Source organism: Zosterops lateralis (genome assembly GCF_965231275.1).
Source record: "Zosterops lateralis genome assembly, contig: HAP1_HAP1_SCAFFOLD_354, whole genome shotgun sequence".
NCBI lineage: Eukaryota > Metazoa > Chordata > Aves > Passeriformes > Zosteropidae > Zosterops > Zosterops lateralis.
In genome coordinates this window covers 693-16739 of record NW_028154345.1, presented here as the reverse complement: position 1 = coordinate 16739, position 16047 = coordinate 693, and the positions used below count along the sequence as shown (strand labels likewise).

Sequence of the window (16047 nt, the reverse complement as noted above, 5' to 3'; positions counted from 1 at the left end):
CCAGTATAAGACACAAAATCCTATAGAATCTACATACAGCCTGTAGGAACTACTACTTTACCATACTGTGTTACATTTTCAACTCTAAAACTACTCTTCAGACTTTTCTCTTTTGCTACATTGACCTTTGGGTCCCTTAGCCAGCAGTAGGGTATTGTTCAATCAAAAGGGATTCCCCTTCAGCTGGTCAGGCTGTTGCTTTCAAGTGATATAGTAACTAAGGCTCGGTATCCTACAACTCAAAGCAAGCTTTTATTTCTATTTCGATTATAGGATTCATATTTTCAGAATCTTTTGCTAAGCAATCATATTTGTAAGGTTTCCCTGATTCATCTTCCCCAACAGACACCATAACAAACAGGGTGTCCTAACTACCATAACTAACTAGCAGTGCTAACTACCAGAACTATCTACTTGTCCTAACTACTGTAACAAAGGCTGTTTCATGTCCTTTGCTGCTCCCTCAATGTCTTTGCTGCAGCGATCAGAGCGCTCAGGCTGGAGAGAGGCTCGGCTGATGATAAAAATGGGTGCTGCCCAAAGGATCAAAAAGAAAGAAATGAACCGTTACTTTCCAAAGTCAAGCTCCTCACAGGCTCTGTTGCCACAGGACAAAGGGGAATGGATTTTAACTGAAGGGAGGGAAGCAGGCTCAGATTAGATCAGAGGAAGAATTTTTTCACCAGGAGAGTGGGGAAACACTGACAGAAGGTGCCCAGAGATGTGGGAGGTGCCTCCTCCCTGGAAACATCCAAGCTCAGGTCAGGCAGGGCTCTGAGCCACCTGATGTGCTTGAAGATGTCTGTGCCCATTGAGGGCAGCAGGCCCAGATGACCTGGAAAGGACCCTGCCAACCCAAGCCAGGCCAGGCTTCTGCTCGCTTTGCGTGTGAAAAGCAGCGAGACCGGAGATGATGGGAGAGGGCCCCACAAGAAAAGCCCTCCCTGGCTCTGCCGTTTCCCCTGCAGCCGCCGGGCACTGACCTGCAGCAGCTCCTGGGCAGACCAGCGCCGCTCCTCGTCCAGCTCCAGGCTGCACTCGAGGAAGTCCCGCAGCAGAGCCGACAGGCGCCGGGGCTCCTGCAGCCGCGGGGTCCCGTTCTGCCGGATCAGAGCGCGAGCCTGCAGGAAAGGCAAACACAGCGCTCCGCCAGCTCCCTTCACACCCACAGCTGCTCACATCCACCCCGGCTTCTCAGCCCCGGCTCCAGGGGCACTTTCCTCCCTGCCACAGATGCTGCTCCACAGCTCATTTTTCTAGGCCAACCAAAAATCCCAAACCCTGGTGCGGCCACAGCCATTGCAGCATCCAAATGATCTTGCCTTGAGAGCCAATCTCATTGCCTGACTTTGTTAGGAGGAACCTCCATCAGAAATAGCACATTTTGCTTCTCCAAATCCAGACACCAGCTTTACAGGCCATTTTCAGGAGTCACTGTGGTCTGACTGTGTCATTTCAAAGGGTTCTCACATCAAATGCATCTCTGCAGGGCCACTGACACTCAAGTAAATTCATTCCTGATGCCCCATCCCAGAAACTGCCCGACAAGAAACAGGTTTGTGTTGCTGAAAGCTCAGGCTTGGTGACATGGAGAAAGGAGCTTGGGATAGGAAAGAAACATGTTAGACTATGGGGATGTTAAAGAATCATCTTCATGTGTTAGACAACTTTCCCAGTGAGAAGAGCCAGGAAGGACTTCCTCTCACAAAACCTGTTTTAGAAACTCCTTCGTAAATTTCTTGGGTTTGGGTTTTGGGGCGTGTTTGGGGTTTTTTTGCAAGATAACATTAGAGCTGATCCACTGGCTTCATGTTTTCAGGTCACCCTCACAGACAGAAGAGCTGCAACAACTTAAAGCCCAAAGCAAATTGTTGCTGGAGACTGCAGAATATTTGTCTGTGTTCAGGTTCGAGTCCTCTGGGAATTCCCCTCCCGATGTGCAGAAACCTCCAGCTGCTCCTCCCAGGGCAGGGTCACGCTGTGCTCACAGGCCTCTGCAAACACTGGAGAATTTGCCTCTTACCATGGCCCCCGTCTCCTTGAAGTAAGGAGGTTCTCCTTCCACCATCTCGATGGTCACAATGCCAAATGACCAGACGTCCACCTTGGGACCGTAAGGAGAACTGGTCACAACTTCTGGGGCCATCCAGTGAGCAGTGCCCACCATGGAGCTGGGCTGGTCCTGCTCAGGGCTGAGCTGAGCGCAGAGGCCAAAATCAGCTGAGGACAGAAACAAAGCCTGTCAAAGGCAGCTGGAATGAGGAAACCACTCACAAACATTCCCCACTCTCAGTCTGAGAATGCAGTACTGAATCCAGTTGGAAAAGCCCTCAGGGCTGTAGCCAAGGAAAGATGGAACTGGACCCTTAAAGGAACCCTCAGCTTTCATGCAGTGGCTTTTACTGATTCCCTTGAAGCTTGAGATTCCAACTCCCGCCCCTCTGGAAGAGCCAGAGCCAGAGCAAAGGCACTCCTGGCACTGCTGCTCCTCTCCTGAGCTCTCTGCAGGGGCAGCAGGGGCCGGGCAGGGCCACCAGCAGCACCTGTGGGGCTCTGGCTGTCCCTGGGAAGCCCCACACCCGCACCCCGGGAGCGCCGTGCCTGGCCAGGAACACCCATCCAGCTTGACAGAGCCGTCCATTCCCAGCAGGATGTTGGAGCTCTTCAGATCTCTGTGGATCACCTGGTGTGAATGGAGGAAATCCAGGCCCTGCAGACACTGAGAGGGAACACAAAACACCAGGGTAAAAATCAATGGCTGGAATATAGCACACAAGAAAGGAGAGTTTAGGATTCTGCCAGCAGAAACTTTGCTGGGACAGGCCAGGAGTGCAGTGCAGACCAGCTCCAGGCAAATGGTTCAAGGCAAAGCTGAGAACAGCAAATCCAATCCAAACAAGACAGAGTACCCCCACAGCAGGAAAGAGGACAAGAACAGAAGTGCAGTGATGCTGGCAGGCCATTCCTCCCAGTGGCTCTTTCTTCTCCAGCTCATAAAAACAACACAGAAACAAAGCCCTGAGCCCACGTGGAGCCACCCCTGTTCCCCTGCCCTGTTTGGAAGGACCATCGTGTCCAAGCCATGGGAGGCACAAGCAGGATCCCTCACCTCCCGACTGACAGCTGCCATCTCTCCTTCAGCCATGCGTGTGTGTCTGACAACGTCCTGCAAAGTTCCTCCATCCATGTATTCCATCACCAGCCAGAGATCTCCATCAACAAGGAAGCTGGAAGAGTAACACAATGGCCCGGAGATGAATGTGCAGTGCTCAATTCCCCCATGGAAAAGCCTCCAGTGGGGTTTTGTTTCCAGGGCACTTGTCAATGAGGACAGAATCAGATGGAGAGACATTCCTGCCAGGGTGCACAGGCCTTGGAATCTGCACAGTCTAAAGGAGAAGGAGACACCTGTGCAAAAGGAGAGGCCTTAGATGGCAAGCAAGTGAAAAATGCAGTTTAGCAACAGCCCAGATCCATGTGAAACCACAACACTTGGCCCCAGCTGGTTCAGCATCTGAACTCAGCAGTTCCACCATTCACTCCAGAGCAAGGCCACACAACTTCCAGAGTTATCCAGGGAGGGAGGCCCTGCAGCACTTGGGATAAAAGTGGTCAACTGTTTGGAAAACCTTGCAGAAAGACTCTTCAGAAACAGGCAGGGCCATTGAAAAATGGGCAAATGAGGCGTTTCTGGAAACAAGAACCTGGTCTTCCTGGCATCTGCAGGAATGGAAAAGATTTGGGAAGAAGAAGCCAAGGGAAATAATTTCTGCCATGGATTGTCAGCACTTGTTGTAAGACACAGAAAATAGGGTCAACTTGAAGGAAACACCAAAGCAATCAAAGCACATGGAGGGAGTGAACTGCCAGGCTGTTGTTTTGGGAAGATATGGCCGGGTCAGGCTTTTTCAAGACAGGCTTCAGACTAGGGATGCCAGGAAAGATCAACGCAGGGCCCGTGCACGGGATGAGACCTGAACACTCACCTGTCCAAAGAGCTGACAATGTTGGGGTTCTTCTTGTCCCTCAGGACCAGGGTCTCATTCAGAGCTCGTTCCCAGTTCTGCCCTCTGAGACTGATTTTCTTTATGGCCACCTGAAGGGACATTGCAGACCTTTAACTGGAGGAGTCTGTGGCAGGAGGCCACAGCAAACACGGGGCGAGTCTTTTTGGAGCGACGGAGCCGGGCTGTGCCAAACTGCCCTGGGATGGGACACCAGAGCTCAGCAAGTGCCATTCCCACAGCCCATAGCTCTGCTCGCTGGGGGCTGCTGACAGGACACATGGCCAGAGACATTTGGCCTCGGGAGCTCTGCAGAAATGGTCCCTCAGCCTCAAAGCTCTAACAACATTCTCTGCACCTACACTCTTCTCAAATGGCCCTAGTTTACCACCACTCTTATAATGATGATGGTGATGCTCATTATTATTCAAACACATTTTGCAAGCAGGAGGTAATTCTGGTTCTGTGAAAACTGAGCAAAATAGCTGGGAACCCTTTAGCAATTCTATGGGGTTTGGTCATGATTTCAAATGCAGCTGCTCTGTTTGGGATTGCACAACAAAGCAAACACACACATCCCTTGCTCAGATGATCCTTGTCACAGGCTGTCACTGACACCAGCCCCAAACACAACTGCAGGGTTTAGGAGAGAGCTTTGCTCTGGACATCCATCTTCTCATTGCTCTCCCTCTCTCTCTGTGAACAGCTGCAGTAGGACTAAAACCCCAAACTAAGATCCCAAGCAGGATCTCTCCTTAATTAGGACTTGAGGTACCCTTTGAAGATTAAACTCAGCATGGAAAAACTGCTAAACAGTGTTCCTGTCCAAGGCTGGGATGGAGATAAATTGGGCCTCAGTCTCCACCAGCTGAGGCATTCACAGTTTTAGATGTGCAGACCAAGGCAGCGTGTCCTGCTCTGACAGACACCGCTGCCCTCCTTGCATTCCTTTGGGCAATCCAGAAGCTCCAAGTCTGTCCCAGCTGTGCTCTGCAGGCTGACCCTGCTCTGCCTTCAGAGGAGCAGCCTGTGCAGGAAAGCTCTGCTGGGCCCCCAAAGCTCCAGCCACAGCTCCCAGCAGAGGGGAAAGCCCTCGAGAGCTGCCGGACGTGCCGGGCGTGTTGACACTGACCTCTCCTGCAGTGGCCCTGTCGAGTCCTTTGTAAACGGCCCCGAAAGCCCTGGAGACAAAAGAGCAGAGAAGAAAGAAGCAGTGCTTTAGCCCTGGGAGTGAAAGTCAGCCCAGACAGGAGATCTCTTCTGCCTGTAGCATTCAGAAAACACCTGGGTGCCTCAGCCCTTCAAACAACGGCGCAGCAGCCACCAGTCCTCTGCCATGCAAGGTGTGCAAGGGAAAGCTGAGGCCAAACATGAAGGAAAAGTGCTGGAGCAAATCCCAAATGTCCATGATGAATTCCTTTTGTTCAAACCCTGGGATGGGGTGCTGGGTGTCTAAAGAACTAGAAAAGAATGTATTTCATCCTTTTGCATTTCCTGCCTAAGACCTGCAGCATCCACAAGAGCCCTGCCATCAGGGCATCATGCATTTTCCCCTCAAGGGCAGCAGCTCTGTGTCTGTTACTGAATGTATGGGGTCTGCTACTTGTGCTGAAAAGAGCCCTTCTTAGTTCATCTCTGGTTTCTGTTTGTAAACCATTATATTGATAATCCTGACCGGTGGATACTTTAGGAAGTAAAATATTTGAAAGAAATCTTCTTGAGAACTGTTTTCTGACAGTCACCAGATGGTGAGTTGCTCTCTTAGGCAATCCCATTCCAGGGACAGAAGATCTTCCAGGTGCTGCTCCTTGCTGCAGGCAGGACACTGCCAGCCTCAGGGGCCTTTGGCGGTGCCATCTGACCACAGTTATCAATTCTGGTCAGGACTGAGAGACAGCAGGATCATACCCCAGTGTCTGAAGGCATTTGGAGCTCTCCTGACTCCTCATCTGATCCTGCACCAGCAGAATACCTGGGCCCTGCTGGTGTAGAAGTAACTGCCTTGCACTTACCCTTGGCCAATCTGCTCCAGTTCCAGGTATTTCTCCGCAGGCTCCCCCACGCTCACGGTGTTCCCTGAAAGAAACCACATGGAAGACGCTCCCTCCCAGATGGAGACCCCGCCTTGCAGCAGAGCCAGAATGGGGCCCCACTCCCTGGGGCCCTTGTTCTCAGCCGGGGAAGGACAATCAATGACCCTGTGACATTCAGCTGCAGAGCAACACTGGGTGCAGCTGATGCTGAGACACACACACAGCACCTGCTCGGGCACACAGGAACAGAGCAGACGTACTCAGCTGCCTCAGGCACCACTCCCCTCTCTCCTCTGCCTGCAGGGCTGTGCTGCTGTCAGAACGTTCAGCCCAGGATCCCTCAGCAGAGGGAGGTTCAGTGTCCTCTTCCCACGCAGAGGGAGGTTCTCCATCCTCTTCCCAAAACACTGCAGGTTCTCCATCCTTTTCCCAAAACGCTGCAGGTTCGCCGTCATCTTTCCAACTCACAGGATGTTCGCCGTCCTCTTCCCATGCTGGGAGATGTTCAGCCTCCTCTTCCCAAGCCACAGGATGTCCTCTGTTCTCATCCCACGCCGGGAGATGTCCATCATCCTCATCCCACGCCATGGGAGCTTGGCCATCCTCATCCCGTGCCAAACAACGTCCACTGTCCCTGTCCCACGCCGTGGGAGCCTCGATGTTGTATTCCCAATCCGCGGGATGTTCGCCCTCATCTCTCAGAACAGTGGGGAGTTCACAGTCGTCTCCCGGCACAGAGGGAAGTTCACCACCATCCCCCAGAACAGTGGGAAACTCACTGCTCTCTTCCTCCTCTTTGGCCTCCTCTTTGGAAGCAGAGGGAGCCAGAGGAGGTGCTGATGCTGCTTTTGTGCCCTGTGGACAGAGGGCAGCGTGAGGGATGGGAAGTTCTGTCTCAGTTATCACTTTATTTATCCTCAGCTACACATCCAGCTGCACTAAGCAGAAACGGTTCTGAGCTGTTCAAACTAACAATGGGCTAAAGTCGACATTGCCACTTATTGTTGGGAATTTGATATTCCACCGTGGCTAAAGCCAGCAAGCATCTTCTGCCTGCAAAACCAGACCTGCAGCTCTTCAAAAGCTCTTCAACAGAAAAGGAGAAACTGCCAGGGATCCCTTTGCTGCTGCTGCTGCAGAGACACCGACAGGAACTTTCCTTCAGCCCCCCAGGCTTGCACTCGGCTGCCACACGCTGAGCTCACACCTCGCTGCACAATTCCAAACACCAAAGGTTCCTTTCAAACTCACCAAAGGAGGAGCTGCTCGAGATCCACGTGTGAGGTGCCCTGCAATGGGAGAGGGAACGTGAACCAGATGCTGTTAGGAAAAAAAGTGCCTGTGGTGGGAAATGCCACAGAGCAAGGCAACCCCAAGAGAGCCTTTTGCTTTCACAGCATCCCTCCAGGAGCCACAGTCCCTTCACACAGCAAGCAAGAGAACAGCACAAAATACTGGGCTGTGTCAGTTCTTGGCTGGACCAGCAAACGGAGGGAGTTCCAGGCTCCACTGCCACAGACTCTCCCCTTGAGAGCACAGAGCTCCCCCGGGCCTCACTGCAAATGCTGTGCACACCCCACTGCCCACAGATATCCCCTTTTTCAGCTGCAGCTGCTGGCAGGAGCTCTCCCAAACCAATGGTGTCTTGGGGGCAATTTGGTTACAAAGTCAACTCAGTTCCAGAGGAAGAACTGAAAGCACACAGCAAACCCAAGGCACAGATGCTGCACCAAGGGAAAGCCTCAACTTACGTGCCAAGTGGGTTAAGAAATACCCCGAATAAGCCACAGAGTACAGAGTGCAAACTGCAGCAAGCACAGTGTGGATCATTTTGGCTGCGCTGCACACGTCTGCAGACTGTACCCCTGCAAGCACAGAAGGACACCCGTCAGGGGCTGGGCTGGCTGCTGAGAATGCCTCGGGCAGGAGGATCCTCCAGCAACGAGCAGGCGCCCAGAGCTGCTCTGGACACTGCGGCCTCTGTGTCCCACAGCAACAGGAACACCACGGGGACGTGCTCCTGTGACATCACAGCAGCGGGTCACGCAAACACCGCCTGGAAGGTTCTGCTGTGTCACAAAGGAGCACAAAGAATCCTCCCAGGGCACAGCCTATTGCCCCAAGGATCCAAGAGGAGCTGTGAAAATGCAGTAAACAAGGACACCCCACAGCCCAGCCTGAACACTGAGGACGAGCAAGGACAGGACCAAGCCAAAGGAAACTTGACCTTTAGTCACTGATGCTTCTGACTAAAACCAGCAAGGCTCCTTCCATCTGGGATCTTTGTTCTAGTTCTGAAAACAAACAAGGTTCTCCACTCTAAATATGGAAGGCAGGAACTGGGGAGGAGGTGGGATTAGGAAGCAGGAGGAGCAGGAGGAGCAGGAGGAAGAGAGGAAAAGGAGGAGCAGGGGCAGGAACAGGAGGAGAAGCAGGAGGTTCCAGTGCCCCTGTGTCCAGGGGACAATGGCCCCCACAGCATCCCGTGATGACGTGAGCAGGGAGGGGAACTTGGTCCCAAATCTACCGAGGGTTCCCTGAGAGAGTCTTTTTATTGGGGTGTGTTTGGAGCTGGCATATTGTGGAATTGAGCCCCAAATATCATCTGGTGTCCCTGGGAGGTGCCCCAGGGAGGTCCCCATGGGTGTGTGTAGGTGCCCCTTGGGGGGATCTTTGGGAGTCCACGTGGCCATCGCTTGGGATCTGCAGAGGGAGGACATTGGCCCTGGGGACCCCTGGGAGAGCAGAGGAGGGAAAACCCTTGGACCCTCAGGGTGGGGAGAGCAGAGAGGGGTGATCCCAGAGCTGGGGGACCCCTGGCAGGGGGAAAGGGATGAGCCTGTAGAGGAGAGAGCCCTGGGATCCCTGGGATCTCAAAGTGGAGCATCAGGGGACTGGACCCACCAGCTGCTGGTGCTGCTGGAAACCACACCCGGCACGGGGTCACCACCAGCTGCCAGGTGGAGCACGTCAGCCTGGAGCAGCCCCTGAGCCGGCACTGGGGTACGGGGAACCACTGGCCGGGCTGGGAGGGGGATTGGAGTGTGCTGGGAGCGAGTGGGAAGGATTTGGGTGAGCCTGGAGGGGCTGGAAGGAGGGGCTGGGGATTGGAAAGCGAAGGTTGGGATGAGGTTGGTTGAGCTGGGAAGAAACTGGGAGGGGTCTGCGTGAGGCCTGGTGTGGCTGGGAAGGGACTGGGAGAGGGTTTGGGGGGGTTTGGGGGGCTTTGGTGGGGGGCGAGCGGTTTGGGGCTGTGGGCTGGTGAGAGGGGCCAGGAGAGGCTTTGGTGGGCGGTGGGGAGGGCGGGCAGGGATCGGGAGGAGGTCGGAGGGGCGGGTGGGTGGTGTAGGGGAGAGCGGGAGGGAGGTTGGAGGGGCTCGGGGTGCGGGTGAGAGGTTTTGGGGGGTCCTGACCCCTCTGGACCCCCCAGAGATGCCGCCGGACGCCGCCCGCAGCAAGATGCTGACGGGGATCGGGGGCTTGGTGTTGGGCTCAGTGTTCCTGGCGCTGGGGCTGGGCCTCTGCCTGTGCAAGAAGGTGAGGGGGGGTCCCGGGGGTCGTGTCCCCCCTCCCCCAGAGCGTGTGTGCCCCCCCGGGGCCCCCCAGCCCGGTGTCACCCCCTTTTCTCTGCCCACAGAGCTCCTGAGCCGCCGGCGGCCGCAGCCCCTCCCCGTGGCCTCGGGCCCGGCCGGGACCCCCCGCTCCGTCCCCGAGATGATTTTGGGGGCCTCGTGTGTCCCCCCTGCCCGTGCCCAGAGCTGTCCCTGTGTCCCCGCCCGGCTGCTCCCAGTGTTCCCAATAAAGCTTCCCAGTTGTGCCCGGTGGGGTTTGTGGGGGGCTCTGGGGAGGGACTTGGGGGGGGCTGTGATTGGGGGGGCAGAGGCGGCCCCGGGCTGGATCGGGAATGGGGACCCCCGTGTGTCCCCCCGTGTCACCCCAAGGCTCTGGGGGGGCCTCGGGAGGCTCCTGAACCCCAAGGCGGCTCCCAGGGAACCCCAAAAGTCTCTGGGGGAATTTAATTTGGGGAGGGGGCGTGTGGGGGGCGCCCAGGCCAGGCCCAGAGCCCAGCGCTGCCCCAGCCCGACCTGCCCCGGCTCCATCCCTGACACCGAGAGCTCAGGGCGCCTTCAGTGAGGACTGGACCCTGGGGGGTTATAAAAACAAATCCTCTTTTACATTGTTCAATCAGTCCCATGAAGGCAAAGTTATCAGAGTCCACAGCAGTTCACAGAAACCTTCTATATATAAATTCTCAGAGTCCCAAGCAGAATCAGCAGCCCCAGCAGCAGCAGCAGAGGCATCAGTTGTCTCTGTCCCGTGAGCTCTTATCTGCAGCAGCAGGAACAACAGCAGCATCAGTATTTTTCCAAGTCCCATCCTATCTGCTCTCAAAGTAGGGCAGTTTTTTCTGTTTTTAGGCACATATACGAATTTTCTTGTTGCTAAATTTTTTATGGAAAGAAAACATGATTTATATCTAGATATTGAACTACCCTGACTGAGGCCTGACCTGAGGCCTAGTTGGGTCCAAGGCCTGTGACACAACAAAAATTTTTCAGTGAGCTGTGGTGTAGCTAGAATTAGATATTAAGGTGTTTGGGAAAGATAAGAGGGTGTTGAAGGTCATTGAATAGAATTGTTAGTGTGCAGGTGTTAGCCACCTTAAGAGTAAACCAAACAATGTGTGTTTACATTCTTTCCTCTGCTGTGTGCCAATGGAAATGTGTCTGTATTTGTAAACTATCTGGAGAAGTATATAACCTGCCATTTTAGATGAAATAGAGGGACTTTGTAGGATTAACCAGACTGGTTGGACCTACGTTTGCCTCAGTTCAACCCTCTCTTATTATTGGTATCCCTGGCTTCATTTTCTATGTCCTCGCTACACCAATCCTAAGCCAAAATTGATGTACGAAGACAAATGCAATTTTTTACACAAATTCTGGGTATGTGGCTCTAGCTGTTCTATCTGCAAGGCAACATTATTTTTGTTATCACTTGAGTTTACCTGTCTTTGCAGAAGGCAATGCCACTAAACTTTAAATTTGATCTTAGGGCTTCTCTTAGTAGCTAATGCAGGCACTTGAAATCCTCTGTTTATTTAAAACTAATCTTGCATTTCTACCCCATGTCTGTGTAGATTTATGTATTTTAGGGGTTTTTCTGAATGTTTTAATTCAGTTCTTACATCTTTGGACACTCCTGGGCCTGCAGGAATGAGGCCCAGGTGGATTTGTATCTCAACATCTCCCCTATCCCATTGAGCCCTGAAGTGTCTCTAAATTGCTTTATGAATCATTTGTTGAATGCATTGGAGTAAATGAGGCATCCTTATCAGCACAGTTATGATAACTAATATGTAAAGACTCATTCCTGAAACTCTTTCACTCATGATGTTAAATTCCATCTCTCTCATGGACTCTCCATCCAAATCCCATCATCAATTCCAATTTTGACCCGCCCTCCTTAAGCTGTTCTGTGCTCTAATGGATGGATTCTGAGTAATCAGATAAATTCATACAACACATCCCTTCCAAACATCCACACCCATGTGCTGGTAAAATAAATCATTAAATGCAGAGATAATTTTAAAAATATACAATCACACTAATCAATCTGATTTTTGTATATAGAGTGGTCGGGAGAAACACCCTTGATTAAAGATTGATCGTTCTCTGTATAATTAAATGTGGCACAAAAATGTCGTGCTGACAGAGCCGAGGATGTCCAAATCTTTGGGTTCAAAAGATGCCGGGGGAAGGTGAGGAACCCACCAGCCCCATCCACCCACTGGGGATGGAAATCCCATGAGGAGGATCCTGCGAGTCCCGCGGGAAAAGGGGCACAAAGGGGAGGAGGAGGAGGAGGAGGAGGAGGAGGAGGAGAGCAGGAAGGGTTGGCTGGACGGGCACAGCCCAACAGGATGAGGTTTAACAAGTCCAAGTGCCCAGTCCTGCCCTTTGGCCACATTAACCCCTGCAGCGCCACGGGCTGGGCACGGTGTGGCTGGACAGTGGCCGGGCACAAAGGGACCTGGGGACACTGGGGACAGCAGCTGGACACGAGCCAGCAGTGTGCCCTGGGGGCCGAGAAGGCCAAGGGCTGCTGGCCTGGATCAGGAGTGGTGTGGCCAGCAGGAGCAGGGAGCTCATTCTGCCCCTGGGCTCGGCACTGCTTGGAGCCCTGGAGAATGAGAATTTCAGACTTTCTGTGCTGACAGGCACTGACCCCCCAGGAAAACTCTGCATTTGACCTGAGGCCGTGGAAAAGGCTTCCCGAATTATGGGATGGCACTGGGATTGTGGGAGTGTAGTTTGAATGGAGGTGTGTGGTCTCACACGGTGGAAAAATTAGAGTTTAGGCTTTTAGAATATACCAATATATATTTTAAAAATGGAGGGTTTAGGGTGTAGGCTCAGTCTTTGTTTTGACCTTCTTCTTCCTTCATATTCATGGGTTTGGGTGGTATCTTTTAATTATGTAGAAAAATCAGTATTGTAGACCACAGGTTGTTGGTTATTGGGTTAAAAGTAAAGAAAATTTGGTGTCATTTCATGGTTGGAGAGTTTGTTCTTAAAAGATCTTGGAAAGAGTTAGAGATGGAGCCATTTTTCACTCAGTTAGCCAGAACTCACAGCTTGTGACACTGTAACAAAGATAAGAATTAATGAATATCTGAGTACAAACACAAAACAACCTCTCTCGTTCAATTAAACCCCGGCTGTAACAAGGAAAAGAAGATAAAAACCCACAGGCACTGGTGAGGGTGAACCTGGAGTGCTGTGTCCAGTTCTGGGTGTGTCAGTTTGGGAAATCCAGAATTCGGCCACTCCCAACCCCCAAAATCTCGGAAAAATGAGGAAAACCCATAGAAAAAAACCCTCATGGGTCAAAGTTTTCCCTAAAATCCCCCCAAATCCCGAAGAAATCTCCAATCCCAGGGTTGGACCCCCCTTAACCCTCTCCATCCCCACATTCCCAAAGCTCCAGGGAACCCCAAATCCCAACCCCGCGGCTCCAGGACCCCCCAAACCCCACCTTGGACCCCCCAAATTCCGGGCAGGGTCAGGGCCAGCAGCAGCAGCAGCAGCCAGGGGAGGCTCCGCGCTCCATCCATGGCTCCTCGGGATCCCGGGAAATTGGGAAGGGCCGGTGCCGGTGCCAGAAAAGCGGCGGGAACTGGGGGGAGCGGGAGTGGGGGAGCAGCGCCCCAAAAAGCGCTCAGCCAATGGGAGCGCGGCGTCGCTGCGGGTCGGGACTTGCCGGAAAAAAAAAAATAAAAAAAAGGTCGCCCTGAAAAATTCTAGCCAATCAGAGTTCTTATTGTTGGTGACTCATCAGTTGCTGGGTAGAGCCTCTAAAAAATGGGTCGGAAACAGAACCCGCGAATCAGAGCGCGCAATAAACACCTCCAGCCAATCAGTGCGTGCTCCAAATAAGCCCCAGCCAATGAAACTCCGTCCAAAAACCACGCCCGACCAATCAGGGAGCGCGTAGCTGATGACCCCGCGCTGCTCCGCGTTATTACTCTCAGTTCAGCTCTGCTGCTTTGGGGCTGGCGGCCCCTCCCGGCGCTGGCCATGGGGCGAGGGGCGGCAGCCGGGGCCGTACTGGGGGCACTGGTGGTGCTGGGAGCGGCCCCGGCTGCGGGCGCGGAGCTCTCGGGTGAGCGGGGGGCGGTGGGGCAGGGGGGGAGAAGGGGGCAAAGGGGGGAGGCCGGAATGGAAGCGGGGGAGGAGGAGGAGAGGAGCACCGAAATGAAGAGCGGCGGGGGCTGAGGGTCGGGGGAAGGTGAGGGAGGGGTGGAAAAGGGTGGGAAAGGGGGGAAAGGGGGGAAAGGGGAGGGTGGGACATCAAAACTGAGCGGGGGAGGCGATGGGAATTAGAGAATTATTTTTAAAAGGTTGGGAAGTGTGGAAAAGGGGGGAATGGGACCCCAAAAGTGAATTTGGGTGCGGCTGGAGGTGGGAGGGGAGCGGATGTGTAAAGGGGAAATGGGGGGAAGGGTAAAAGAAGGAAGCGGCCGTGGGGCACAGGGGGTGCGGGGTGGGGATCCGGGGTGGCCCCGGAGCTCTGGGGGTGCTGGGGGGACACCCCCTGACCTGTGTCCTGCACACCCAGGGGTGTTCCAGCAGATGTATAAGTACGAGTGTCACTTCATTAACGGCACGGAGAAGGTGAGGTACGTGGCGAGGAGCATCTACAACCGGGAGCAGGACGTGGTGTTCGACAGCGACGTGGGGCACTTTGTGGGGCTCACTCTGGATGGAGAGAAACAGGCCCTGCACAGGAACAGCGACCCGGAAAAAACTGAGTATTTTCGGAGTGAAGTGGACAGGTACTGCCGGCACAACTACAAGACTGATGCCCCGTTCACTGTGGAGCGCAGGGGTGAGCGTGGGGCAGAGCGTGTCCCCTCGGGCCCTGCCCTGGCAATGACCCTGGAGCCCCTCAAACCCTCCCTGGGAATCACCCCAGAGCCCTCAGCCCTCCTTGGGCCCATCCCCGGGGCCTCCTGTCCCTCACCGGGACCCCCGAGATTATCCCAGTCCATCTCAGTCCGTCCAAGTCCATGCCCAGACTCCTCCAGTCCATTCCCAATCCATCCGACCTTATCCCAGTCCCTCCCAGTCCGTCCCCAGCCCACACCGCCCCTCCCCTCTCTCTCCCAGTGGCCCCCAGCTGATCCCAGTGTGTCCCCGCTCTCTCCCAGTGCCCCCCAGCGTTTCCATCTCGCTGCTGCCCTCCAGCTCCCAGGCCGGCAGTGCCAGAGGCCTGCTGTGCTCCGTGATGGATTTCTACCCCGCCCACATCCAGGTGAGGTGGTTCGAGGGCCAGCAGGAGCTGTCGGGCCAGGTGGTGGCCACCGATGTGGTCCCCAACGGGGACTGGAGCCACCAGCTGCTGGTGCTGCTGGAAACGCCGCCCCGGCGCGGGCTGAGCTACACGTGCCAGGTGGAGCACGTCAGCCTGGAGCAGCCCCTGAGGCGCCACTGGGGTACGGGGGAGCCACTGGCCGGGCTGGCAGAGGCACTGGCATGTGCTGGGAGCGAGTGGGAGGGAACTGGAGAGATCCTGGTTGAACCTGGGAGAGGGGCCGGGGGCTGTGGAAGGGCTGAGCAGGAGTCGGGAGGATGCTGGGGAGGGGGGTGTGGGGTCCCGGGGGTGCTGGTGGGCGCCGGGAGGGAGTTTGGGGGCGGCGGGTGGAAGTGGGAGGGATTGGAGTGAGGCTGGAGGGGCTGGGAGGAGCTGGGGGAGGGGCAAGCGGGGCTGGGGCTGAGGTGGGTTGTGCTGGGAAGAGACTGGGAGGGGTGTGGGGGAGCGGTGGAGGGGCTGGGAAGGGACTGGGAGAGGGTTTGGGGGGGTCGTGGGGTAGTGGGGGGCAAGTGGGAGGGGGCTGTGGGCTGGTGAGAGGGGCCAGGAGGGGCTTTGGTGGGCGGTGGGGAGGGCGGGCAGAGATCGGGAGGAGGTTTTGAGGGCTCCTGGGTGTGCTGGGGGAGAGTGAGAGGGAGTTTCGAGGGGCTTGGGGTGTCTGTGAGAGGTTTTGGGGGGTCCTGACCCCTCTGTCCCCCCAGAGATGCCGCCGGACGCCGCCCGCAGCAAGATGCTGACGGGGATCGGGGGCTTGGTGTTGGGCTCGGTGTTCCTGGCGCTGGGGCTGGGCCTCTGCCTGTGCAAGAAGGTGAGGGGGGGTCCCGGGGGTCGTGTCCCCCCGCCCCCAGAGCGTGTGTGCCCCCCCCGGGGCCCCCCAGCCCGGTGTCACCCCCTTTTCTCTGCCCACAGAGCTCCTGAGCCGCCGGCAGCCGCAGCCCCTCCCCGTGGCCTCGGGCCCGGCCGGGACCCCCCGCTCCGTCCCCGAGATGATTTTGGGGGCCTCGTGTGTCCCCCCTGCCCGTGCCCAGAGCTGTCCCTGTGTTCCCAATAAAGCTGCTCCCAGTGTTCCCAATAAAGCTTTGAAGTTTGCCCTGGTCTCGGGGAGCAGCTGCCCCAGAACCTCCCCCAGGGTCTCC

General features: G+C 55.1%; 2 protein-coding genes across 2 annotated transcripts; one reads left to right on the top strand and one right to left on the bottom strand.

Moving 5' to 3' along the window:
* Positions 1 to 1038: 1038 nt before the first annotated feature.
* Positions 1039 to 6492, bottom strand: LOC310923809 (serine/threonine-protein kinase PAK 3-like; the record flags this gene model as incomplete). Its single annotated transcript, XM_083885742.1, has 8 exons — positions 1039 to 1121; positions 2024 to 2136; positions 2602 to 2719; positions 3110 to 3227; positions 3987 to 4096; positions 5137 to 5185; positions 6017 to 6215; positions 6411 to 6492. Coding segments are annotated over 8 exons (872 nt in total), but the record flags the coding sequence as incomplete, so codon positions are not given.
* A 7106-nt stretch (positions 6493 to 13598) lies between these two features.
* Positions 13599 to 15829, top strand: LOC310923808 (SLA class II histocompatibility antigen, DQ haplotype C beta chain-like; the record flags this gene model as incomplete). Its single annotated transcript, XM_083885741.1, has 4 exons — positions 13599 to 13702; positions 14159 to 14428; positions 14751 to 14854; positions 15821 to 15829. The coding sequence occupies exons 1-4, from the start codon at positions 13618 to 13620 to the stop codon at positions 15827 to 15829; spliced, it is 468 nt and encodes a 155-aa protein (XP_083741867.1). The 5' UTR covers positions 13599 to 13617.
* Positions 15830 to 16047: the final 218 nt, after the last annotated feature.